Raw genomic sequence first — 26,380 nt, 5'->3', positions numbered from 1 at the left:
GCAGAGCACATCTGAGCTGCTTCTGGTCATCAGCACAAGTACTACAGTATGGCTTTCCAGTTTGAAAGCTGTAATTTAGAATTAAGGGTTAGCAGATGTGGGGATCTGCCATGCTATAAAGGTGTTTCCATTCTGTTCTTGAAGTCATCTTAATACAGTTTGGGTCTTTTTTTTTTTAATGTGACTTCTGTGTTTGAACTACAATAACTGCTTGGCTATTGAAGGCTGGCTTCCTCTCAGGACTTTATTATAAAGGAACATCCTATCTCCATTGCAATGACTTGGGGAGCCCTGGTGCTTTGCTCCTACTTAACATTTCTTGCTGGGAAAAGTGAAGGTAGGAGGTGAAGTGGGCAGTCTGGCTGATGGAGAAGCAGTGGGGTGTGCACACATGCATGCTTCCCCCTGGGAGCTCTGAAGTGGCAAAGGCCACCAGATGCTAAGTGTCCCAGGGCATCTCTAGATCGTCTAGGAGGCATTACCGGGGTGAGACTTGGGAACTTGCCTCACACTGTTCAGCCTCTGCAACCTTGTTCACACTGCTCACTTCATTTCTGCCACTCCAGATCTGGCCCCCTTTTAAATCAGCAGCCTCCCAACTGGGGCACATATTCCCCAAGGAGAAAGCAAGACTGGGCTGCAAGAAAAATCATTTTCATATTTTTTATAGTACTTACATTTTATCTAAAAAATAAGAACTACGTTAAGCATTCTAACGCTTAATAAATGGAGTAATGGTGATGTCCTTATTTGGGCTGAATATCAGATAACTTGTTACCTGTCATAGTTGGGCCAGAGGTTCCTTTGAGAAGGAGAGGCCACATGTGTTTATGGGATTGATGGATACCCCATCATTTGATTACTTTCAGGGTGTTGTCATGCCCTACACTCTTAAATGCTAACGCAGGTCAGCCCTCCTGGCTCATTTTAGAAAATTAAGATCTTCAAAAAGAAAAAAAAGTTCAAAATACTTACCAATGAGATCAGGAATATTGATGACATGTTATATATACCACACAAGAGTTTTATTGGCTATCTTGCAACAAACTGCATGAAAAAGTTCCACTTTCAAAGATGAATTTGGCTATTTTCTTGTACAAAAAGACAAGGGTTCTAAATGTTCTTTTTTTCTATGCTGTCAGTGGACTGTCAGGAAAGTTACCTAGCAGTTGTTAAAAAATGGGCAAACTTAATGTCCCTTTGGGGTAAAATGGGTAAGAGAGTAACTGCTTTTAGAAAGAAGCATAGTATGGAGACAGCATTTTTGAAAATTGATTGGAAATGTTTCCATTGTTTGGCAATTCTGTTGCTGAAAATGATGTATTATAACTTATAAAATCCCTTAGATCTTCAAATTTAAAAAAATCTGTAAACAGTGTTAATTTCCAAGTGGAGAATTTCAGAGATCTGAACTCATTAAGAAAAGCAATGTCTTTTGATATTCAAGTCCATCTGATGCTAATAAGGAAGTTGCTTAGCCAAATTTCAACAAAAACCTTTGTTTAATTGGTGGATGGGGTTGAAAAAAAATAGTATTATGATTTAAGAAATGTGATGCACTTTCTTTTGGATCTATGTTTATGTGAAATATACTTTTAACCTACACCATCTACTAAAAAGTATTGAAACAAACTGAATTAGGAATCAGACCTTCAAATTGTTTTATCCAAGTGTTAAAAACCCCCATATTTTCAAAAAGAAATATTTAAGCTCAATCAATTGGTGCTCCCTAAAACGTTATTAAAATATTTAAATTAGTGTAAGAGTTTGATGACAGTGAAATTATTTGTTTCATTAATAATAAAAATTTAAATAAAATTTACAGTTACTTTAAAAATAGTATTTACTTCAGATTTATCTCAACCTTTTTTTTTTTTTTGAGAGGGCATCTCTCATATTTATTGATCAAGTGGTTGTTAACAACAATAAAATTCTGTATAGGGGAGTCAATGCTCAATGCACAATCATTAATCCACCCCAAGCCTAATTCTCATCAGTCTCCAATCTTCTGAAGCATAACAAACAAGTTCTTACATGGTGAACAAATTCTTACATAGTGAATAAGTTCTTACATGGTGAACAGTACAAGGGCAGTCATCACAGAAACTTTCGGTTTTGATCACGCATTATGAACTATAAACAATCAGGTCAAATATGAATATTCGTTTGATTTTTATACTTGATTTATATGTGGATCCCACATTTTTCCCTTTATTATTATTATTATTATTTTTAATAAAGTGCTGAAGTGGTAGGTAGATGCAAGATAAAGGTAGAAAACATAGTTTATAGTGTTGTAAGAGAGCAAATGTAGATGATCAGGTGTGTGCCTGTAGACTATGTGTTAATCCAAGCTAGACAAAGGCAATAAAACATCTACGGATGCAGAAGATTTCTCTCAAAACGGGGGGTGAGGTTCTAAGCCTCACCTCTGTTGATCCCCAATTTCTCACCTGATGGCCCCCCTGCGACTGTGCCTGTCTTAGGTTGTTCCTCCCTTGAGGAATCTTACCCGTCTCTGGCTAACCAGTCATCTTCCGGGGCCACACAGGGAAATGTAAAGTTGGTAAGTGAGAGAGAAGCCATATTGTTTGAAAAGGTTGGCTTTTTACTTCTTTGCAGATTTATGCCCTGTGGCTTCTATGCCCAGCATTTGTCTTGAGGTATCTTTAGCACTTGGAGGAATTATGATACTCGATAAATTCGATATGAGGCACGAATTCTATTTAAGGGTTGTAATTAGGAAGGAAGAAGAAAAGCTATAGAAGTAGCAGGCGGAAGAAAACATGGGAAGATTATTTCTTTGACATATCTTCTTGTAGAGTAACTTCAGCATGGATAGGTTTTAAGCTACTACTTAAATTGCGCACACACATTAACATAATAGGAATACAGTTACATAACCAAAGCAGATCTATAATTACCAGCCATCTCCAGTGAAACCAAGAAAACCAGTTAGGCATCCTAGGCATTTGTGAAAATTTATCTATGATATGATGGTATCTCAACCTTTTAAAGTTTTTATTTTAAATGATGAGAGCATATATTTTGCCTATGTATTTACATGGAGTAACTGTTCAAAATTAAGTTACAGATACCATTGCATGGTCGAAAATTTGGACTGCTTTAAAGTTTCCCTTTCTTTTTCTGAAGAGTTTATTCATTCAGTATTTAATCCAAGATCTTCACTTTCTCTGAGCACATAGCCTAAGAAGCATTAGAGCTTTTACAAGACAGATAGCATGTGTTCTTTGCACACCTCATAACAAAGAGCACCATTCCTTTTTCCTAGTAGATGCTTGATTAGTATTTCCTGCTGGATTGTTTCAGACTGCAAGCTCCTAGGGACCAAAGCCTGGATATCATTAATCTTATATTCCCCAGAGCAGCTTTCATGGAATTCCATGTAGTTCCATGGCAGTCAGTAGAGTGACCTGTCTATGGAGAGCTTCTAGAATGGGGTTTGATGCTAACCTTTATTTGGTTAGGCAGTTCTGAGGTCCTGGTGCTTAGGTTTTCAAAATCCTTGACTTCCCTGACCATGGGGAAAAAATGCCAGTCATTTCATGAGCTGGGTTTTTGGACAACCACTTCTGGGTTTGGACAGATAAAAGCCACGGTAACTTACAGGCAGTATCTTGTCTACAGAGAGTGCCTGAGCTGAGTAAGAACACTGCTGGGTTGCTCAGGGAACCTCTAAAGCAGGTAACCTGGATTTTGGCAAGCCTGAAATTTTGGGTGAAGGGAGAGAGCTCAGAAAACTAGCAACAGTGGCGACTGTAGCTGTTTATAGGGTGCCCCGTGCATATTCATCAGCAGCAATTGCCCAGGATAGATCCACGGAAGAAGCTTTTAAGTCTAGGTGTTTTTCTGGGGATGATGCTTAGTAGGGCGAGACTGGCTTCTTAGGCCCTCGAGGAGTGACTTCGGAGTGGTGGCACTCAGAAACTGAAGAATGTGAGTGCCACCGAGCCCTACTCTGTTCCAATCAACTTTGGCTTTTGCACATTGCTTGTGGCTTAAGCCCCAGCAGACTGACTAGACAATTTGAGAGGCTGAATAGAAATGCAGTTAACGCCAAAAAGTTTGACGCTAAATCTGTTGAGTCTCACAGCATGCCAGGTGGTCACACGGCGGGGGTGGTCGCACCCTCTCAAAGGGCTCTTTATATTTCTTTTTTCTTTCCTCTCAAATGTGGCATAGCTGTATCCTTAACCATAAATACCATCCCTTACATAATACTCCAACTATTGTAGATGCATGTTCATACTTGCTTGTGAGAGATTTTCTTTCTCTCCCTTAAATTTCAGAAAAAAGAAAAACAAGCAGGGAAGAACAAAGAATGATGTTGACGAACATGATGTAGGAAAATTTCCACATTTTTAATATTGAGGCTCGGATGAAATAATTTTTGTTGACCATGCTAGAACTATTCTAGCATTACATCAAATGATAGGTATCCACATTTTGTTTTCTGTCTGGTCTTAATAATTGCATTTATTTACTTAAATACTCAAGTTCGTTGTTTATGATCAGATAGGAAACATATTAACCAGGACGTCAGAAAATTAAGGCTCTAGCCTTGACTTTTTATCTCTTCATACCATGCTTCCAGACAAATCTCTTAATTTCTTGGCAGGACCTTTGCATCTGAATAAATATGATTCTGTAGAAATAGTCATACACCTCCAGGTTTTCTCAATTCTAGGTAAGACATCCTCAATTCCTTCATCTGTGTTTCATATGGGATGAATTCTAGACTGTCAAATCTCATCTCAAACTTCTGTGCCCAGAACTGAACTGATTTTCCAAGTATGAAGTGATTAGTGCAGAAAAATTGAGTTGATTCATTTCTGTGATCAAGGCTCTACACTTCTGTTAATGAGAGCTACATTTAAAAAACACAGTTTTTTCTTTTGCAGCGATATCACTCTGTTGGCTCACATTAAATGGAAGCTCAATTAACCCCCTTAAACGCTTTCATATAAACTGCCACCAAACCTGGCCATTGCAACGGGAATTGGTTTTTGAGCTTAAATACAAGCCGGCTATTTAAATCTGCAAAGTTTAATTTTATTGGTTGTAGTCCAGTGTTCTAATCTGTTGTGGAAGTTTTGAATCTTAATTTTGTTTTCTCAAAGAGTGCCCAGATTGTAGGGATTTCCAGAGGGTTTGAATATCCTCAACATTAATGCCTCTCCCTTTAACTCCTTCTGGGCATGAAGCAAGGGACTTAAATACAGGCTATTGTTTTTCTCTTCACTGAAGTTTTTCAAGAAATAAAACTGTCAATTTACATAGCAAAGTGTCCCTGTATTCTTCATAAAAGCAATATGCAATTTATACCCATTGCTTTAGACTTCCATATATTTTTGTGTCTGTCTTTTTAGTAGATGATGGATGTATCCGAGAAACAATAACTTTGCATAGCCTACAGGTGTGGGTCCAACTCTGTTATTTCTGTGAGGTTATTGCATCTGACATGGGATTGGGGAAGAAAGTCTTACGTATTTCTTTTATCCAGAGGCAAGATTCCTGCCCTAGTGAGAAAGAAATAAAAGACAAAAAGAAAACAACACAAAACAGTACCAGGTGTGGGTCCAAGTGCTTTCCAATTTCTGCTAGAATTCAGTTTAATTAAGCCCTCTTCCTAAAAGCCATCAAGGACCCTCATTTCAACATTAATCTTTCTGGTTCACTCTATATGACTTATATCTTTGTATTGGCACTTCACATAGTCTGTCCTGTATTAAGATCAAGGGAATAATCTACCTTTACCTCTTGTGTTTTCTTAAGGGACAAGGATCATTCCATAAGCATTTTTATTCATTCTTGGAACAAGTACTGATTGAGCCCATTTGTGCCAGGCACTGTGCTGGGCACTCAATTTCATGCCCCTCCACTTAGTGAGCAGCACAGAGCTCAGCAGACTTACTTGAATTGAAGTCAATCTGTGCGATATGACCTAAACCAACACTTACCATCTATTTTGTAAAGTTGGTATGTGAAATATGAAAGGATTTATTGAAGGAGATCCAAATCACTGTAAATTAAATTAGACCCTCACATATTTCAGCTGCTCTCTCCTCTCCTCAGAGCACCATTAATTGTTTGGAATATCTAAGCTATGACCAAAGGCACTGAAGTACAGTGAAATATAGACTGACATCCAAACCATACCCTACAAGGAGTGGAGTTTCTATGACACAAACAAGTTTGCAAGTTACTAAGTGCCATTAAAAGCAGCTTGAACATTTAAGCCCACACATTAAAACTATGGGCCCTTGGAAAAGGGAGATATGTACATAATACATATTAATTATCTAACACCAAAAATGAGAGAGATGGAGAGAAAGGGAGGGAGAGAGGGAATTGAGAGTATGAGTGGTCTTTTCACTGTTGAACATCTGGATCAGAATTATAATGGTTTATTATGGGGGAGTGGTCATATGCTCTCTTGGCAAATATCTCTGCATTCAAGTTCTGAGTTCTATACCGGTAGGTTTTTTTTTGGTAAGTTACTGCCTTACGGTTTTTTTTTTCAAATATATAAGCTTGGACAGACTCAAAGCAGCACACACTCCTTCCTCGATTTAAGATCTGACAATTTAAGAGGAAAAGGCTCATTCATCATCTTTCCCTTTTAGAGACCATAAATTATTGGCTTATATACCATGTGGCTTGGATTCTAGGAAAAGTTAGTGTAAACAAACCCAAGTTGCAGTGCATGGAGTAAGAGAGTGAGTCACAAACAAAACACAGACATATGCTCTCGTATAAATAAGGGCCTGGATCATCAGCCTCCCAAAGTCTGCTTCCCATTAATTACACAACAAAATGAACTTTCCATATGTAAAGCCCAAATCACTTAGCTCTGGCAACATGCATGAGACAAAGACCAGGATTGTGGCAATTTAGGCACCAACAAAACTGGACTTCAAAATACGGAAAGTCTTCTCAAAATATCTTCAGGTATTGGAGGGCAAGATAATCCCTGGGAGTGTTTTTGAGCATTGGAACTATACCCAGCAACCTAGGAACACGGCTGGAGGCTGGTCTGGGTCCCCTGCTGAATTTAAAGGTAATCTTAGGCTTACTCTCTTGCTCTGAGCTCTGTCATCTTAATGGGGCAAGCCCCTGGGTCCAGGCCACACAGGGTGTTCACAGACAGTGCTAGGATCCTCGAACAGTCGAAATTCCCTCCATTAGTACCTTCTTTCTGCCTTTTGAAACTGTCCATTGGTAATCCAAACTCATGCTTCCTTTTTTTGTATGAAGTCTACCTGGCCTCTCTTATAGAGGTATCAAGGAGACATAACAATTCCTGGGGAAGAGGGTTCTTCAATAGGTGAGGAACTCTGAGAGAGGGGCAAGCAGCTGAATTCTGCCTCTGTGTCCCTTTCAGAAGCAGACCTCATAAAACAAACGAACAGTGTTGGTTACAAGAGGACATTGAAATAACAGAGGTCATAATTTAGGTGTCCCGGAAGGGGTGGGGAACAAGACTTTTACTCTTGGCTGGGAGGTGTACATATTTTGTCAAGCATTCATTTATTCAGCAATTACTTTTGTAACCTCTACTCTTTGTATCATACCATAGACTCTACAAGGCAAGTGGAATGCACGTTCCTGCTTTCACGTGAAACTAAAGGAAAGGGGGAGCAGTTGACAGTTTTAGATACTCCACCACAAAGGCTGCAGTATTTCATGTTTCTTCACTTGATTGTGATAGGAACCACATGAGGACATCACTTTCTCTGTTGTACAGATGAACACTTAAGCCCAGAGGTTAAATAATTTTCCCAAGGGCCCGCATCTCAGAAGTCATGAATTCAAGGATTCAAGCAAGGGATGCCCTATTTAAAAGCCAGTTCCTACTGTTATTTCCTTAAGAAAGCACTGAGACAGGGAGCAAGAGAGTGAGAGAATCTCTGTTAGTTTTCTAGTTCTGACAGTTTCAGAGTGCCAAATTTCTCTCAATTCCACAATCTCAAAGTCTATTTCCAACCCCTAAATTCCATAATTAAGTAACACACGATATTACTGCAGATTACCCATGCATTACCCATGTTACTTCTGCTAGATTAGGTGTTCTTGCACATTGTTTTTGATTTTGCTGCTTTCTCTAGTTAAACACCATTAATGGTTCCCTACAGGAGGCCACACAGCCAATGGGAGTGAAGTTGATTAGGGTTATGGGGGAAGGTGGGGGGAGGCAGGAGGACATGGGAAGTTAAAGATAATATGGCTTCTCTAAGGGGGCAAATGTTATTCTGTATCAATCAATTGTTGCCCGGTAGGAATCAGAGTCCAAAGTTACCAGATAGTCTGAGTTTCAAAATGGCAGAACTCTTGTTTATTATGTAAATCTGATTTAGTTTATAGGCTGCTAATTCATTTTTAGAAAATGTATAACCCTCTGTGGGCCATTCAAAATACAACTGCGGACAGCTATTGGTCTATGGCTGCTATTTGGCTATCAGTGTCCCTCAGAAGGGTCACCGCACCTCATTCTAGAATTTCAGGTGCTCCGTGTTCTGACCCCTGACCTTTCTTCCTGCCTCATTGGTTATTCTTTCTCCATACATTCTTGTCTCAGAGGGATGTGAACTTGTTGCTCCTGCTTCTGTCTGCTGATCTGGTGATATCCACCCTTAGAAGGTCATCTCAACACCAGACTTCCTGAGTACCATTTGCTGGAAATTAATGACTTGCCAATATTGCTAAATGATAGCTCTGTTAGTTTCTGAGATTGTTATTCAATCTATCCATTTTTTAATATTGCTCTGTCATCTCATGTTTTGGAGTCAGGCCCTCCCAAATAGTGTGAAAGTTCCCCTAGGGCAGGTGCTAATCTTATACTTGCATGAATTGGCACGGCAGGTGCTCAAAAAATATTCGACAATTTGTAACAAAGCCTTAGAGAGGTTCCAGTGAGATGAGCTCAGTATAGCAGTTACTACCCTCACAGGTAGGGGGCTTTGACTCTGCTCTGAGAGAAGGGTATTTGAAGTGGGGAGTGAGGATAAACTTCTAAAGATAGTTAATGGATGTTACGATCTGAGTCACAGCATGACTAAATTATGATTTAACATGATTAAACCATGATATGATGACTTCATTTGTGACATGAGAGGGGACATAAAAAGTGATACATTGTTTTGAATAGGTGATTGGTATTTTCATCATTCATTTCATTTCTTTCTCACCACTGCCTAAAAGGCAGAAATTACTTTTCCCATTTCACTGATGAGGACTCAGAAGTCTCACTTTCAGCGACTAACCTAAGGAGATGAATTAGTAAGTACTGCAGGCTGCATATAATAACCCTGGTCCTTGAATTCCAAATCCAGTTTCCACTGTATGTCTGTGTGGTATCCAAAAAGAAACCAGATTTCCTAGTTCCTACTTAGGCAATACTTGTGCTGCAGTTTAACTTTCTGGGTTCAGTTTCTTCATTCAGCAGCATGAAGAGGTTTACAGAAGCCCCTTCTAGGCTAGTCGAATTCAGACTTGTCTGGTCAATTTCAGTTTAAGCAGTAAGAGAAGGAAGGATGCTCCGGGATCACCCCACTGGCTCCTAGAGGGACAACAGGGAGGACAGGCGAATGCTACCTCTGTGTCGTGCACATCCGTCTCACAATCCTTACTCTATTTCCTCTCACTGCCTCCTTTCTCTCTATCCCTCTTTCTCTGTCTCTACTCTCTGACTACAGCCTGCCTGGACCACTAAAGATCACTCTTAATGACCCTCATTACACAGTTCTTTCCCGTTGCCTGGGGCCATTTCTGCAGGAATGAGAGGGGAAGACCTTTCCCCCTTCCCAACAGCTGGGCTGGGTATGCCAATTTCACTGCAACCAAGTTTTTCAGAAACTCTCCATTAATTACAGGAAACCCAAAGCATGGTCCCCCCTTCTCATTAACACAGTTGCTTTCAGTTGCCACTAAATTATCTTGCCACCATTAAACCAACAATCTAATTAGACTTCTGGAAATGGAAAGAGCCAGTGAATAAAGCAGGCACACCACTTTCATCTCAAAACCAATCATAAAATATTTGTGCCCTCTCGTTCGGAGCCACATAAAATCCCCCCCTGGAACAGCCTCCTTTCATTCTCTCCCATTTATAAAGAGGAGCTTGAATATTTGATATAAAATGAGTATCTCAACAGAAATCGCTTCACTTATGGGGGGCTTTCTTTCCTGCATTTTGCCAACTGTGGAGTCCGCATTACAATAATCACACCTGAGTCCCCCTGTGGGTGATGCTCGCAGCCAAACCTCCCACTGGGCCTCAATGGGGGGCGATGATGCTATCACAGGGAGGAAGGTAATGTGTATTACTATCATTACTCCATTTTTAAGAGGGTCTGACTGTGGCAAGAGGTGGTTGGGAGCGTAATCTGTATAAAACATTAAGAGAAGATGAATTGAGTTAAACTTCTCACAGACATGGCATTTTAAAACCTGTTATTAAACCTTCGGTCTTTCCTAAAATCTCAGCTCTGGAGAGAAAAAAATATTAGCTAAATCAAGCCCAGATATGTTTATTGAGTATTAACTATGCACCCAGTACTATGCAAGTTTCTTGACACCCAAATATGACTACAAATTGCTGAATAGTGGTGTTCCTGTCTTTCGCTTTTCTTATTTTCCTTCCATATAACCTAAGGTTCTGGGAATTCATGGGATACTCAATACTCACTGCATGGGATAAAAACCTAAGTAGGGGAGAGGGACAGAAGATGGCGGCGTGAGTGGAGCAGCGGAAATCTCCTCCCAAAACCACATATATCTATGAAAATATAACAAAGACAACCCTTCCTAGAATAAAGACCAGAGGACACAGGACAATATCCAGACCACATCCGCACCTGCGAGAACCCAGCGCCTCACGAAGGGGGTAAGATACAAGCCCCGGCCCTGCGGGAGCCGAGCGCCCCTCCCCCCAGCTCCCGGCGGGAGAAGAATAGGCAGAGCGGGAGGGAGACGGAGCCCAGGACTGCCGAACACCCAGCCCCAGCCATCCGGGCCAGAGCGCAGACACAGTACGTGCCCAGGGGGCCCTGGATACTAGGAAAACAGGGCAGCAAGAACAGTGAGCGGGCACCGGAGGCCGGGTGCCGGAGGACATAAGAAGAGCGCGCAACCATTTTTTTTTTTTTTTTTGCTGTTTTGTTTTGGCGAGCGCTTTTTGGAAGTCTTAAAGGGATAGGGCCCCCAATACTAGGGAAACAGGGCAGCAAAAACAGTGAGCGGGCACCGGTGGCCTGGCGCCGGAGTGCACCAGAAAAATGCGTGACCATTTTTTGTTTTTTTTTTTGCTGTTTTTTCCTGGCGAGTGCTTTTTGGAAGTCTTAAAGGGATAGGGCCCCCAATACTAGCGAAACAGGGCAGCAAGACCAGTGAGCAGATGCCTGAGGCTGGTGCCGGAGAATAAAGAAAAACGAGCGGCCACTTTTTTTTTTTTTTTAATTTAAATTTTTTTTTTTTTTTTTTGTGGTCATTGTTTTGTTTTGGCGGGTGCTTTATGGAAGTCTTAAAGGGGCAGGGTGGGACACTTAATCCAGAGGTAGGGAATCCGGGGATCTCTGGGCACCCTAACCCCTGGGCTGCAGGGAGCAGGGAGGCCCCTTACAGAGATAAATAGCCTCCCAGCAGCTCCTGCTCCAACGCGACTCCACCATTTTGGAGCAGCTGCCCGAGCCAGGCCACGCCCACAGCAACAGCGGAGATTAACTCCATAGCAGCCGGGCAGGAAGCAGAAACCCTGTCTGCGCGCAGCTGCCCAGCACAAGCCACTAGAGGTCGCTGTTCTCCCAGGAGAGGAGGACCACAAACCAACAAGAAGGGAAGTTCTTCCAGCCGTCACTCGACCCAGCTCTGAAAACTACTCCTATCACCATGAAAAGGCAAAGCTACAGGCAGACAAAGATCGCAGAGACAACACCAGAGAAGGAGACAGACCTAACCAGTCTTCCTGACAAAGAATTCAAAATAAGAATCATAAACATGCTGACAGAGATGCAGAGAAATATGTAAGAGAAATGGGATGAAGTCCGGAGGGAGATCACAGATGCCAGAAATGAAACAAACTCTGGAAGGGTTTATAAGCAGAATGGATAGGATGCAAGAGGCCATTGATGGAATTGAAACCAGAGAACAGGAATGCATAGAAGCTGACATAGAGACAGATAAAAGGATCTCCAGGAATGAAACAATGTTAAGAGAACTGTGTGACCAATCCAAAAGGAACAATATCCGTATTATAGGGGTTCCAGAAGAAGAAGAGAGAGGAAAAGAGATGGAAAGTATCTTAGAAGAAATAATTGCTGAAAACTTCCCCAAACTGGGGGAGGAAATAATTGAACAGACCACGGAAATACACAGAACCCCCAACAGAAAGGATCCAAGGAGGACAACACCAAGACATATAATAATTAAAATGGCAAAGATCAAGGACAAGGAAAGAGTGTTAAAGGCAGCTAGAGAGAAAAAGGTCACCTATAAAGGAAAACCCATCAGGCTAACATCAGACTTCTCGACAGAAACCCTACAGGCCAGAAGAGAATGGCATGATATATTTAATACAATGAAACAGAAGGGCCTTGAACCAAGTATACTGTATCCAGCATGACTATCATTCAAATATGATGGTGGGATTAAACAATTCCCAGACAAACAAAAGCTGAGGGAATTTGCTTCCCACAAACCACCTCTACAGAACATCTTACAGGGACTGCTCTAGATGGGAGCACTCCTAGAAAGAGCACAGCACAAAACACCCAACATATGAAGAATCGAGGAGGAGGAATAAGAAGGGAGAGAAGAAAAGAATCTCCAAACAGTGTATATAACAGCTCAATAAGCGAGCTAAGTTAGGCAGAAAGATACTAAAGAGGCTAACCTTGAACCTTTGGTAACCACAAATTTAAAGCCTGCAATGGCAATAAGTACATATCTTTCAATAGTCACCCTAAATGTTAATGGGCTGAATGCACCAATCAAAAGACATAGAGTAATAGAATGGATAAAAAAGCAAGATCCATCTATATGCTGCTTACAAGAAACTCACCTCAAACCCAAAGACATGTACAGACTAAAAGTCAAGGGATGGAAAAACATATTTCAAGCAAACAACAGCGAGAAGAAAGCAGGGGTTGCAGTACTAATATCAGACAAAATAGACTTCAAAACAAAGAAAGTAACAAGAGATAAAGAAGGACACTACATAATGATAAAGGGCGCAGTCCAACAAGAGGATATAACCATTCTAAATATATATGCACCCAACACAGGAGCACCAGCATATGTGAAACAAATACTAACAGAACTAAAGGGGGAAATAGACCGCAATGCATTCATTCTAGGAGACTTCAACACACCACTCACCCCAAAGGATAGATCCACCGGGCAGAAAATAAGTAAGGACTTGGAAGCACTGAACAACACAGTAGAGCAGATGGACCTAATAGACATCTATAGAACTCTACATCCAAAAGCAAAAGGATATACATTCTTCTCAAGTGCACATGGAACATTCTCCAGAATAGACCACATACTAGGCCACAAAAAGAGCCTCAGAAAATTCCAAAAGATTGAAATCCTACCAACCAACTTTTCAGACCACAAAGGCATAAAACTAGAAATAAACTGTACAAAGAAAGCAAAGCGGCTCACAAACACATGGAGGCTTAACAACACGCTCCTAAATAATCAATGGATCAATGACCAAATCAAAATGGAGATCCAGCAATATATGGAAACAAATGACAACAACAACACTAAGCCCAAACTTCTGTGGGACGCAGCAAAAGCAGTCTTAAGAGGAAAGTATATAGCAATGCAAGCATAATTAAAAAGGGGAGAACAATCCCAAATGAATGATCTAATGTTACAATTATTGAAATTGGAAAAAGAAGAACAGATGAGGCCTAAGGTCAGCAGAAGGAGGGACATAATAAAGATCAGAGAAGAAATAAATAAAATTGAGAAGAATTAAACAATAGCAAAAATCAATGAAACCAAGAGCTGGTTCTTCGAGAAAATAAACAAAATAGATAAGCCTCTAGCCAGACTTATTAAGAAGAAAAGAGAGTCAACACAAATCAACAGTATCAGAAACGAGAAAGGAAAAATCACGACGGACCCCACGGAAATGCAAAGAATTATTGGAGAATACTAGGAAAACCTATATGCTAACAAGCTGGGAAACCTAGGAGAAATGGACAACTTCCTAGAAAAATACAACCTTCCACGATTGACCCAGAAAGAAACAGAAAATTTAAACAGACCAATTACCAGCAATGAAATAGAAGTGGTAATCAAAAAACTACCAAAGAACAAAACCCCCGGGCCAGATGGATTTACCTCGGAATTTTATCAGACACACAGAGAAGACATAATACCCATTCTCCTTAGAGTTTTCCGAAATATAGAGGAGGAGGGGATACTCCCAAACTCATTCTATGAGGCTAACATCACCCTAATACCAAAACCAGGCAAAGACCCCACCAAAAAAGAAAACTACAGACCAATATCCCTGATGAACGTAGATGCAAAAATACTCAACAAAATATTAGCAAACCGAATTCAAAAATACATCAAAAGGATCATACACCATTACCAAGTGGGATTCATCCCAGGGATGCAAGGATGGTACAACATTCGAAAGTCCATCAACATCATCCACCGCATCAACAAAAAGAAAGACAAAAACCACATGATCATCTCCATAGATGCTGAAAAAGCATTTGACAAAGTTCAACATCCATTCATGATAAAAACTCTCAGCAAAATGGGAATAGAGGGCAAGTACCTCAACATAATAAAGGCCATCTATGATAAACCCACAGCCAACATTTTATTGAACAGCGAGAAGCTGAAAGCATTTCCTCTGAGATCGGGAACTAGACAGGGATGCCCACTCTCTCCACTGTTATTTAACATAGTACTGGAGGTCCTAGCCATGGCAATCAGACAAAACAAAGAAATACAAGGAATCCAGATTGGTAAAGAAGAAGTTAAACTGTCACTATTTGTAGATGACATGATACTGTACATAAAAAACCCTAAAGACTCCACCCCAAAACTACTAGAACTGGTATCGGAATACAGCAAAGTTGCAGGATACAAAATCAACACACGGAAATCTGTGGCTTTCCTATACACTAACAATGAACCAACAGAAAGAGAAATCAGGAAAACAACTCCATTCACAATTGCATCAAAAAAAATAAAATACCTAGGAATAAACCTAACCAAAGAAGTGAAAGACTTATACTCTGAAAACTACAAGTCACTCTTAAGAGAAATTAAAGGGGACACTAACAGATGGAAACGCATCCCATGCTCGTGGCTAGGAAGAATTAATATCGTCAAAATGGCCATCCTGCCCAAAGCAATATACAGATTTGATGCAATCCCTATGAAACTACCAGCAACATTCTTCAATGAACTGGAACAAATAATTCAAAAATTCATATGGAAACACCAAAGACCCCGAAGAGCCAAAGCAATCCTGAGAAAGAAGAATAAAGTAGGGGGGATCTCACTCCCCAACTTCAAGCTCTACTATAAAGCCATAGTAATCAAGACAATTTGGTACTGGCACAAGAGCAGAGCCACAGACCAATGGAACAGACTAGAGAATCCAGATATTAACCCAGACATATATGGTCAATTAATATTTGATAAAGGAGCCATGGACATACAATGGCAAAATGACAGTCTCTTCAACAGATGGTGCTGGAAAAACTGGACAGCTACATGTAGGAGAATGAAACTGGACCATTGTCTAACCCCATATACAAAAGTAAACTCAAAATGGATCAAAGACCTGAATGTAAGTCATGAAACCATTAAACTCTAGGAAGAAAACATAGGCAAAAACCTCTTAGACATAAACATGAGTGACCTCTTCTTAAACATATCTCCCCGGGCAAGGAAAACAACAGCAAAAATGAACAAGTGGGACTATATTAAGCTGAAAAGCTTCTGTACAGCAAAAGACACCATCAATAGAACAAAAAGGAACCCTACAGTATGGGAGAATATATTTGAAAATGACACATCCGATAAAGGCTTGACGTCCAGAATATATAAAGAGCTCACACGCCTCAACAAACAAAAAACAAATAACCCAATTAAAAAATGGGCAGAGGAACTGAACAGACAGTTCTCCAAAAAAGAAATACAGATGGCCAACAGACACATGAAAAGATGCTCCACATCGCTAATTATCAGAGAAATGGAAATTAAAACTACAATGAGGTATCACCTCACACCAGTAAGGATGGCTGCCATCCAAAAGACAGAGAACAACAAATGTTGGCGAGGCTGTGGAGAAAGGGGAACCCTCCTATACTGCTGGTGGGAATGTAAGTTAGTTCAACCATTGTGGAAAGCAGTATGGAGGTACATCAAAATGCTCAAAACAGACCTACCATTTGACCCAGGAATTGCACTCCTAGGAATTTACCCTAAGAATGCAGCAATCAAGTTTGAGAATGATCAGTGCACCCCTATGTTTATCGCAGCACTATTTACAATAGCCAAGAATTGGAAGCAACCTAAATGTCCATCGATAGATGAATGGATAAAGAAGATGTGGTACATATATACAATGGAATATTACTCAGCCATAAGAAAAGGGCAAATCCAACCATTTGTAGCAACATGGATGGAGCTAGAGGGTATTATGCTCAGTGAAACAAGCCAAGCGGAGAAAGAGAAATACCAAATGATTTCACTTATCCGTGGAATATAAGAACAAAGGAAAAACTGAAGGAACAGAACAGCAGCAGAATCACAGAACTCAAGAATGGACTAACAGGTACCAAAGGAAAGGGACTGGGGAGGATGGGAGGGTAGGGAGGGATAAAGCGGAGGAGAAGTAGGGGGGTATTAAGATTAGCATGCATGGGGGGGTAGGAGAAAAGGGAGGGCTGTACAACACAGAGAAGGCAAGTAGGGATTCTACAACATTTTGCTATGCTGATGGACAGTGACTGTAAAGGGGTTTATAGGGGGGACCTGGTATAGGGGAGAGCCTAGTAAACATAATATTCGTCATGTAAGTGTAGATTAGTGATACCAAAAAAAAAAAAAGTGCAGTTCCTGTGTGGTAACCTCCAGTGAGTTCTACACAAGAGTATAAAGGGCATATGAAAGTGTAGGCAAAGGGTCTGTTTGTGTTTATACAGAGGATCAAAGCCTAATTGGGCTACCCCGAAAATGAACTAAGATATGATATGAAAAAGAACTTCCAACATCAGCACTCTCTGGAAGACTCATGCCAGAAGATGATCAGCAAAAAACCCCAACAAAGATCCACGCACTGCTACAGCTGTAGATGCACTCATCCCACCAGTTCCTGGACTTGCCATGGGAATGAGGAAGGAGATATCTAAGCTGGCCTGTGCATACAGTAAAACAACAAATTTGACTGTATCTATACTGTTGGAACTCAATCAAGAATTAGGAGAAGTGCAAATTGTAGCGCTCCAAAATCTTACAACTACAGACTATTTACTGTTAAAAGAACATAAGGGATGTGAACATTCCCCAGGAACGGGTTGTTTTAATTTGTCTGATTTCTCTCAGACTGTTCAAGTTCAGTTGGACAATATCCACCATATCATAGATAAGTTTTCACAAATGCCTAAGGTGCCTAACTGGTTTTCTTGGTTTCACTGGAGATGGCTGGTAATTACAGATATGCTTTGGTTATGTAACTATACTCCTATTATGTTAATGTGTGTGTGCAATTTAAGTAGTAGCTTAAAACCTATACATGCTGAAGTTACTCTGCAAGAAGATATGTCAAAGAAATAATCAATCTTCCCATGTTTTCTGCCACCTGCTACTTCTATAGCTTTTCTTCTTCCTTCTTAATTACAACCCTTAAATAGAATTCGTGCCTCATATCAAATTTACCGAGTATCATAATTCTTCCAAGTGGTAAAGATACCTCAAGACAAATGCTGGGCATAGAAGCCACAGGGCATAAATATGCAAAGAAGTAAAAAGCTAACCTTTTCAAACAATATTGCTTCTCTCTCACTTACCAACTTTACATTTCCCTGTATGGCCCCGGAAGATGACTGGTTAGCCAGAGACGGGTAAGATTCCTCAAGGGAGGAACAACCTAAGACAGGCACAGTCGCAGGGGGGTCATCAGGTGAGAAATTGGGGATCAACAGAGGTGAGGCTTAGAACCTCACCCCCCCGTTCTGAGAGAAATCTTCTGCATACGTGGATGTTTTATTGCCCTTGTCTAGCTTGGATTAACACATAGTCTACAGGCACACACTTGATCATCTACATTTGCTCTCTTACAACACTAAACTATGTTTTCTACCTTTATCTTGTATCTACCTACCACTTCAGCATTTCATTAAAAATAATAATAATAAAGAGAGAAATGTGGTATCCACATATAAATCAAGTATAAAAATCAAATGAGTATTCATATTTGAACTGACTGTTTATAGTTCATAATGCATGAGCAAAACCGAAGGTTTCTGTGATGGCTGCCCTTGTACTGTTCACCATGTAACTTATTCAGTATGTAAGAATTTGTTCTACATGTAAGAACTTGTTTGTTATGCCTCAGAAGATTGGAGACTGATGAAAATTAGGCTTGGGGTAGATTAATGATTGTGCATTGAGCATTGACTCCCCTATACAGAATTTTATTGTTGTTAACAACCATTTGATCAATAAATATGAGAGATGCCCTCACAAAAAAAAAAAAGTATACACTTCCAATGGTAAAATAATAAGTAACCGGGATGATGTAATGAATATAGTCAAGATATTGTAACAGCTTGGTATGGTGGTAGCTGGTACCTAGAATTGTCATGTATATAAATGTTGAATCACTTTGTTGTACACTGAAACTAATGTAATGTAATACCGTGTGTCAACTACCCTTCAATAAAAAAATAATTATCTACAAAAAAAAAAAACCTAAGTAGGAAACAGTTGCTGCCCCTAGGAAACTCAAATTCATAATTGGCCACAGAACAATTAAATTATAGCCTAGGTCCATGTCATCTCCAACTTTTCATTGAGTGGCTCATCCAGAAAATCCCATAGAACTACTGAGGGAGACACTAAGGTGTACATGTTCATCCTTCTTTTCTCTGAATAAATATGTACTCATTTATTGTATATATCATGTCACATAAGCTGACTCCTTAACTTGAAAATAATCTTCCTTGGGAGACATCCTGGTAGATTAGCCAGGAGCTGGTCTGCCGTCACTGAACAGAAGATTCTGGAGGTGCCAGAGGTCCCTCTGAGGGTGCTCTCTCTGCTGAACATTCTCAGGATGGTTTGCTGTGTCTGGCACTCATATGGCAAATAAAGACAAATCATTTACCTTTCGACCCTAATGTACATAATGCTAGAGTATGTGTTGTCATGTACCAGATGGTTTTGTGCAGGAAGCAGTTATTCAATGCACTTTGACCAATATTTAATGATTATTGTGTGCCTACCTCAGCACAAGGTACTGGGGTTTTAAAGTTGAGTAAGGTCTGACCATAGCAGAGCGGACAGTCCAGCATGGGACACAGGCTTGAGTGTAGACACCATATTAAATACAGGGATTAATGGTCAACAAGTGGGCTTTTAGGGGGCCACAAAGCACAGAGGATGTGGTATCCAACTTGGCCATTGGGTGGTTCTCAAAGTAGGTATAAGGGAAGGCTTCTTAGAGTTAAAGACACCTATGCTGAGTCTTGAAGAATAATCATGAACTAGCTATCCAAATGGCTTGAGGGTGGCTGAGTGAGGAGTTTGGAACATTCCAGAGTATAACACAGATAATAGCATTAACAATAATCGCAGCTACACTCAGAGCAGCAACACCAGCCTCATTTGCTGAATGCTCCCTATGTGCCAGGTACTCTGGTAAGAATTTCCTAAGCATTTTCTCATTTATTCCTCACTACAATCCTCTCCACTAGTGGTGTGCTTTTCTCCACTTTACAGATGTGAACACTGAGGTCTGAGATCACCTAGCTGGTAAGTGCAGCTCAGAGACCTCAATACAGGTGATCTGAAGCAAGAACACATGCATTCAATGAGAGCATTGCATGGGCTGTGTGTGGCGTTAAGAGAAATTAGTCAAAACTTGGAAACATGGCAAATAGAAGGGTGTATGTCCTTGCCGAGTCCCAGGGTGTCCTTTTGCAGGCCTGCCCAGGGATTATTAATTATCTGGGGAAAGGTTGCTGTGTTGGATTTGCTGTCTACTACTCATGAGAGGCCCAGATTCTGCCAGGTAATGTTAACTTGCAGAACTGTGCCCAGAAAATATGCAAACGATTTCTGTCCTGTAGAAAAGATAGGCCCAGAGGTTATGGTTTTATTGCTCATCAGGACATTCACTGAGCAATCTTGTTTGATGTCTTTTTTCCCCAATGTCTACATTCTTCTAATTTTCCTTTGGACCAGCTTCATCACCCTGTTGGCTGATTTCCTCATTAAAGAGGTGAAAGCATCTTTGACAGGAGTTTTTGTTTTTCTGAAAAGTATACTCTGACAGTGGGAATTCCAAAGGAGTTCTGGTTGATATTTCTAAGGAGATGGGGTTGGAGCGGCAGGCAGGGGTCAGATAAGTTACATGCCTCTCTGGATGTTTGTAGCCTTGGCCATGGGGAGAGAACAGCTCAAATGCTCCAGGATGTCTAGGTCAAATCAGAGAAGCACCTATTTCCTCCTTTTTGGGCAAAAAAATAAAAAGAAATTTGGGAGGTTTTTCAGAAGGCCTTGGGTGTGAGGGGTCTTCCAGAAAGCATAGCAGCTTCTAGCCTTGCTGGGTCTCTTCACAGCCAGAGCCAAGGGGAAGGGGCTTTTCAGGAGCTTCACATTTAGCTGAGCTCTCTGGGCAAACAGTCTCATTCTGTGCTGCTTTAACGTGGGTCCAGAGATAGCACTTTTCAGACCACCTGAATGATCTGTTTTTAAAATAAAGCTTTATTTTCTCTAGAGCATTTTTTTTTTTTGGAGGGTTTCTACTGCATATTTTAAATGATTAACCTAGACTTGCAGGAATTTATTTTTCTATTTGAAGACTTCTTCAATTTGTATACTTATAGCCCTTGGATGTTCCAAATCCTATTAACTTGCACATTTATTTGCTCTTATTTGGTTCTTTCGAAAGACAAGACTTTTGGCTGAATGGACCCGTTATTTTGGTTAGGAGCTTCAGATCATGATTCCACACAGGACAACAAGGAAGTAAAAGAAGTAACTTTACAGTTCTTAAACTCTTGTTTATTGCTTTTTGTAACTGGATATTATTTCATTATTCTGGGCCCCTCTCCATAGATGGCAGTTGGTTAAGAGATGAATCAGGCACCCTAGAATTTGTGACTTAGAAGCAATTTTTTACCATCATTTTGCTATAGCTACCAGGATACCGGATTTCATTCTGGTTTCTTTAGAATTAAGGTTTCATTCTTTCATTTGTAAAGGTAATTTTTCAAGCTTAAGGTTCAAAGGTATCAGTCAGTTCTGACTGGACAGATAGTTTGGTTAATAACTAAGTGGTTTACCGAATAGTCTCAGCCTTCAAAAGCAAACTCTAAACACTTAATCGACCCTGGAAATGAAACATTTCACTTACTCATAGGCTCTGGTAGTTCTAAAAAGGCAGGTCTTATGGTTTGAGAAAATGCTGCAACAGCTTTGTTGCCAAACAGATATACAAAGTAAGAACTGCACTCACTCTGTTAGCCTCTGTTAAGTCTAACTGGGCTACACCGTGAGCAGTTGAGATCTGGTGACAGCAACCCTAATACGCGTCTTTTTTTCTCCTTGGATTCAAGATGAGAGAATACCATGTGTGTGTATGTGTGCAAGAGAGAGAGAGAGAGAGAACAAGAAGGATATGCCTGCTTGTTTTGCCATCCTTCCTACTCTAGACTTTCACATGCAGAACCACAGAGATTTTGTTTTTCTTGGTGTTTTACTGAATTCCTACAGAATTTATAATCTACTTTAATAATATAGTCTCATCTTAAATACAAAGGTTGGGTGGGGGGCATGTTTCAGTAGTGAAATAATGAATTCTCTATACATTGCATGATTTCCCTGAGAAGCTGGTTCAATAGGTAGATCAGACAAATGAGCCTGACTTATTCAGGTATAGATTATCTGATATGGTTATTAAATCATTACTGGGACAGTACGATGGAAGTTATTTCAAATTACGTGTCACTTTGAACAAACTTCATTGAAGCTTTTACTGCATTAGCCCTAATTACTCACAATAATGATGCAGTGCTCCCTTGAATTAGACCTCCTTCCTTGCGCCAGGGGACTGCAGCTGATCAATAGCTATTGAGTAGTTTGATCATGGAGGCTGAGCAGCATGAGCACCCGTGGCAGCCACTGCCACCCCGCCCTCAAGAGCTCGCAAACTGACATGTTCTCAGCCCGGCCACCCTCTCCTGCATCTCCTCTTTTGCTTCCTCCTCCAAACCAGTAACGTCATAATCAGCCTGCCTCCCCGAAACTGAGGAGCTAAAAAAGTTGCCTTAAACAAACAAAATACATCCACACACAAATGCATACACTTGAGCAAGAAAAGACATATTTTTAAACCTCTGACCCACATTCATTTCTTCCATATTATAAAAAAATGGTGGGACATGTTCCTTTTTTTTTTACTTTATGAAAGATCACCTGTTTGAAAGAGTGCTCTTAGGACTATAGTCTGATTAATAACTTGCCAAGTATTTACCAACAGCCTACCACGTGTGTGTCAAATGCTTTCCAATGATTGCTAAGCAGTTCCAAGATTGAGTTCATTTTTCTCAGAAGTTTCCCACCACATTTGGTACTGTAGAAGCACACAGCTAGCACCTCACAAACACTCTTTTCACTCTTTTATTGAGCACCTACTATGTATCAGGAGCTGTACTAGATACGTCAGCATCTATTGTTTTTGAATGAAAGGAATTTCTGACTAGGTGTATTATTTTTGTATTTTTTTATCCCAATAAATGATTTCTTAATTTTGCTTTATAAGCCCCTTACCTCTACTCGTTTCTGCTTTTTCCCTCTGCACTTGTCTGGGTCTTTAAAACCATACTATAGAAATGATGTCCTATTGAGAAATAACTTGATTTCTGGATACAACATTACTAATTCTAAATTACCATGCTTGTAGTGAAAGATGAAAAAAGGGACTCTCAAGAGAATAAAAATTGAGTTGTGTCATCAAAACTATATAGGACTAATACACAGGCACTCAAGCTGAATGAACTCAAACCCAGAAAGTACATATTAATGGCCTACTGTGTCCTTGACTTAGGTTAAAGCATCAAATTATGAGTTTCACTCACTGTTCTCTAAAAGAAATGAGTCCATTATTATGGAGAAAGAAATCTGCCTTTGCTAATATTGGTCCTAAGGCGGAAGTGAAATTCCCCTGGAAATCAGGCAGTAAGTCAAGAAATGTGAGTTCCAATCCAACTGCATGACCTCAGGCACATCCCTGAATCTCAGGAGCCCTCGTTTCTTCACGTGTGAAACAGTGTGTTGGACATGAGCCAGGCTGTGGGATCCTAACTCTCCCAGGTTTGTGGGAAGCCATTTATCTGTGGGGAGGGGAATCTCAAGAAGGTCTGGCCTCTAGCACCTGGGATAGATCTCTGGCCTGTTTTCCTCCAAAAGTTCTGCTCAGCAGCTTGAGACCCGGAAATGGACCAAATCTGTGAATTCTCATGAGGGTGTCATTTTAGCACTGCCAAAAATAGACAGCCCATTCCTGCATCCTGAAACAGGAGAGCTTTAGCTTAGCAGTGATTACGAGAGAGGCAGGTTTAAAAGTTTAATACCCACCTGTTTGTATGCCCATTTGGCATATCTGTAAATTACTGACTCCATACAGAGGAGGCAATACAAAACGTATGGGGTCCCAACAATGCGTTCTTGCACACTGAACGGAAAGAGTTCAGGGGAGGAAGAAGGGGGACCACCTGTCTTTTGCTCCTGGGAAATATCTGTGCTCGGCAAGCAGAGGCGGAAACATGCAGGCTAATTTCTAAATCCATAAAGGGAGGTCTCCCGAGCTTAGCTGACAAGGTCGAATAAGCCCACCCACCTGGGGTGGGCAGACCTCGACCCAGTCAAGCAAGGACCTCCTGGAGTTCCAGGCGTGGCAGCAGTGCCCACTTCCTGGGCTCTGTCCACATTGCTCCCTCTGCCTGGACGCCCTCCCACAGAGGTGCTACTGATCCATCAGGTCTCAGCGGTAGCTTCTTCTCCATTCCTCTGTGACCTTCCCTTCTCTGACTGCTTCTTGTTCTCATTACTGCCATCACTTACCTGGCATTTCCACCAAAAACTTGTAATTTCATACCTAGCATGGGAAAGATGTGAAGATGCACTGCATGATCTATTATATTTGAGAGTTCATCCCAGTCCTTTAAAGCAAGGTTTCCTATATGGCTGGGGAAAACACCATTTCCAAGAGATGTTAAAAGCTACCTCAGAAAAATGGGTTTTGTGGTCAGGTGATTGTGAAATTCTGTGTCTCTCCCTCCCAGAACTGTACAAAGTCCATTGGTCAATTACAGGTTCTGAAGAGCCTTGTGGAAAGAACAGGTATAATGCAGCATTCCTAACACTCATGTAACTATGAAAACAGCTTTTATCACAGAATATGTACTAAGATTTCATGGAACTCAATTTGGAAAGTGTCATTCTAAGTATTTCTTTACCAGTGCATTCATTCAACAACTCTTAGGAAATGTGCCATCATTCCACGGGCCAAGAAGACAGCAAGAATTTAAATCATGGATTCTACCTCTGCGGTATGTTCAAGTCTGTTACAAGGGAGAAGTTAAATGGAAAAGATTTCTCATGTAGTCTTTGAGGAGGTGGTAAAGGCGTGGTTGAGACACTGGATGCTATAGGCGCTTGGAGGTGTGACTGACTGAGCCTTGAAGATCTGTGGGATATGAACAGGAACTGAGTAAGGCTGTCCTCAAAGAAAGGTGGTAAGCCAAGCCCAAGGTCTGCCTTCCACACGGGAGGAATGAGAGCTGCAAAGTGGGGGCTGGTGTAGGGACTTGGGGGGAGATTATGTGGGTGTGGAGGAAGGCACAGCATCTGGGGTGTCTGAATGAGGAGTTTATATTTTATCAGCTGCCAGTGAGGAGTTTGGTGACTACTGAGGAATTTATGACACCGTGGGGTAGAATGAATCAAGGCCTCAGGGAAGCTGACTGCTGTCTCCCGACCTCGGTGAGTGAGAGAGGGAGTGAGATGCAGTGGTGCAGGGCGTGGGGTTTGGACTGGAGCTGGAATCCTGACTGTTCACAGGTTGCTGGGGCACGCTTCTTTACTCTTAGTTTCCTCTTCTGAAAGGAGGATACAATTATTTCTTTCACGGAATTCTTTAATGAGTTACATGAGATAACATATATAAGCCTACGATGCAGAGATCAGTCATTTACTAAGATGTGGTAAAGAAGAACGAATCCTGCTGTCTTTCCGTTGCCACTCATGACCCTTTGCCTCTGGGTTCTGAGCTACTCTCCTTCCTTCCTTGGACCTCCTTCCACCCAGGGCTGGAACAGCACACGTGCTGTGCATGTGGGAGGCTGGCTAAACAGAGAACTCTTACCTGCATTCAACAGCACATTCCCAGTGGGCCTTCTGCATGCCCACCTGCTCTGGGGCTAACCCAGAGCATCTGAAAGGGCTCACCTGTGTCCGACGTCGCAGCAGACGCAGCAAGGAGAGACAACACTGGTGTGGGTGGGATCGCAACGCTGTCAACTGTGGCTGGCTTCTTCCTGGTCATCACAGCAGACACAGAGCCGTCGTTCTTACTGTGTGTTGCCATTTGGTCCACTTTTAAGTGGGGACTTGGCATCCCTAAAAAATAATAACCCCAAAGCCAGCAGTGAATTAATGGAATAGGACAGAAGATGGAAAACCTAAAAAGTGATCTGAGGAAATGGGAAAATGAGCTGACCTCCTTCTGGCACAGCAAGAGTGAAATTTGAGAATGTGTAAAGAAAAAAAACATGAGCAGCATCACTGGTTCGGGTTTTGTGGCTAAGGTTAGTGGTGATGGCTTTCCAGGTTGGCTGCCTGGAGGCGGGGGTCAGGGCATAGGCCCAATGAAGCAGTTATCATCCACTGGGCACAAAGCTTGTCTGTACAGAGGTGTGCAGCAGGAAGGGGACAAGTGGATCCCACCTCAGTGAGGCTGCTCATCTCTGCCGGCTGGGGAGACAAGATGAGATGAGGAGGAATGACTGGGCAATGATACAGGCCGGCTTGGGTATTGTTCACCGTAGGTGCTGGGAGGTTCTAAGGAGTTTGGGACTGGTATGGGAAGAAG

At 41.2% G+C, this 26,380-nt stretch overlaps 1 protein-coding gene across 7 annotated transcripts in view; it reads right to left on the bottom strand.

The window, feature by feature from the left end:
- SETBP1 (SET binding protein 1) overlaps window positions 1-26,380 on the bottom strand; it is a 356,016-nt gene that overhangs the window by 11,076 nt on the left and 318,560 nt on the right. For 5 of the 7 annotated variants that reach the window (XM_036918708.2, XM_036918707.2, XM_036918709.2 and 2 more), the window contains one exon: window positions 25,738-25,908. The exons of 1 other annotated variant lie outside the window; for it this stretch is intronic. In XM_036918708.2, coding sequence (XP_036774603.2) covers window positions 25,738-25,908 — 171 coding nt within the window. Of the gene's footprint in view, window positions 1-1,720; window positions 1,865-3,009; window positions 5,541-25,737; window positions 25,909-26,380 lie in introns of those variants that run through there. One more of the 7 variants, XR_008998335.1, reaches the window with a different exon arrangement.

The sequence above is a fragment of the Manis pentadactyla genome, chromosome 6 (genome assembly GCF_030020395.1).
Source record: "Manis pentadactyla isolate mManPen7 chromosome 6, mManPen7.hap1, whole genome shotgun sequence".
NCBI classification, from domain to species: domain Eukaryota; kingdom Metazoa; phylum Chordata; class Mammalia; order Pholidota; family Manidae; genus Manis; species Manis pentadactyla.
The sequence above is the reverse complement of the archived record's forward strand: the minus strand, read 5'-3'. Positions and strand labels throughout refer to the sequence as shown.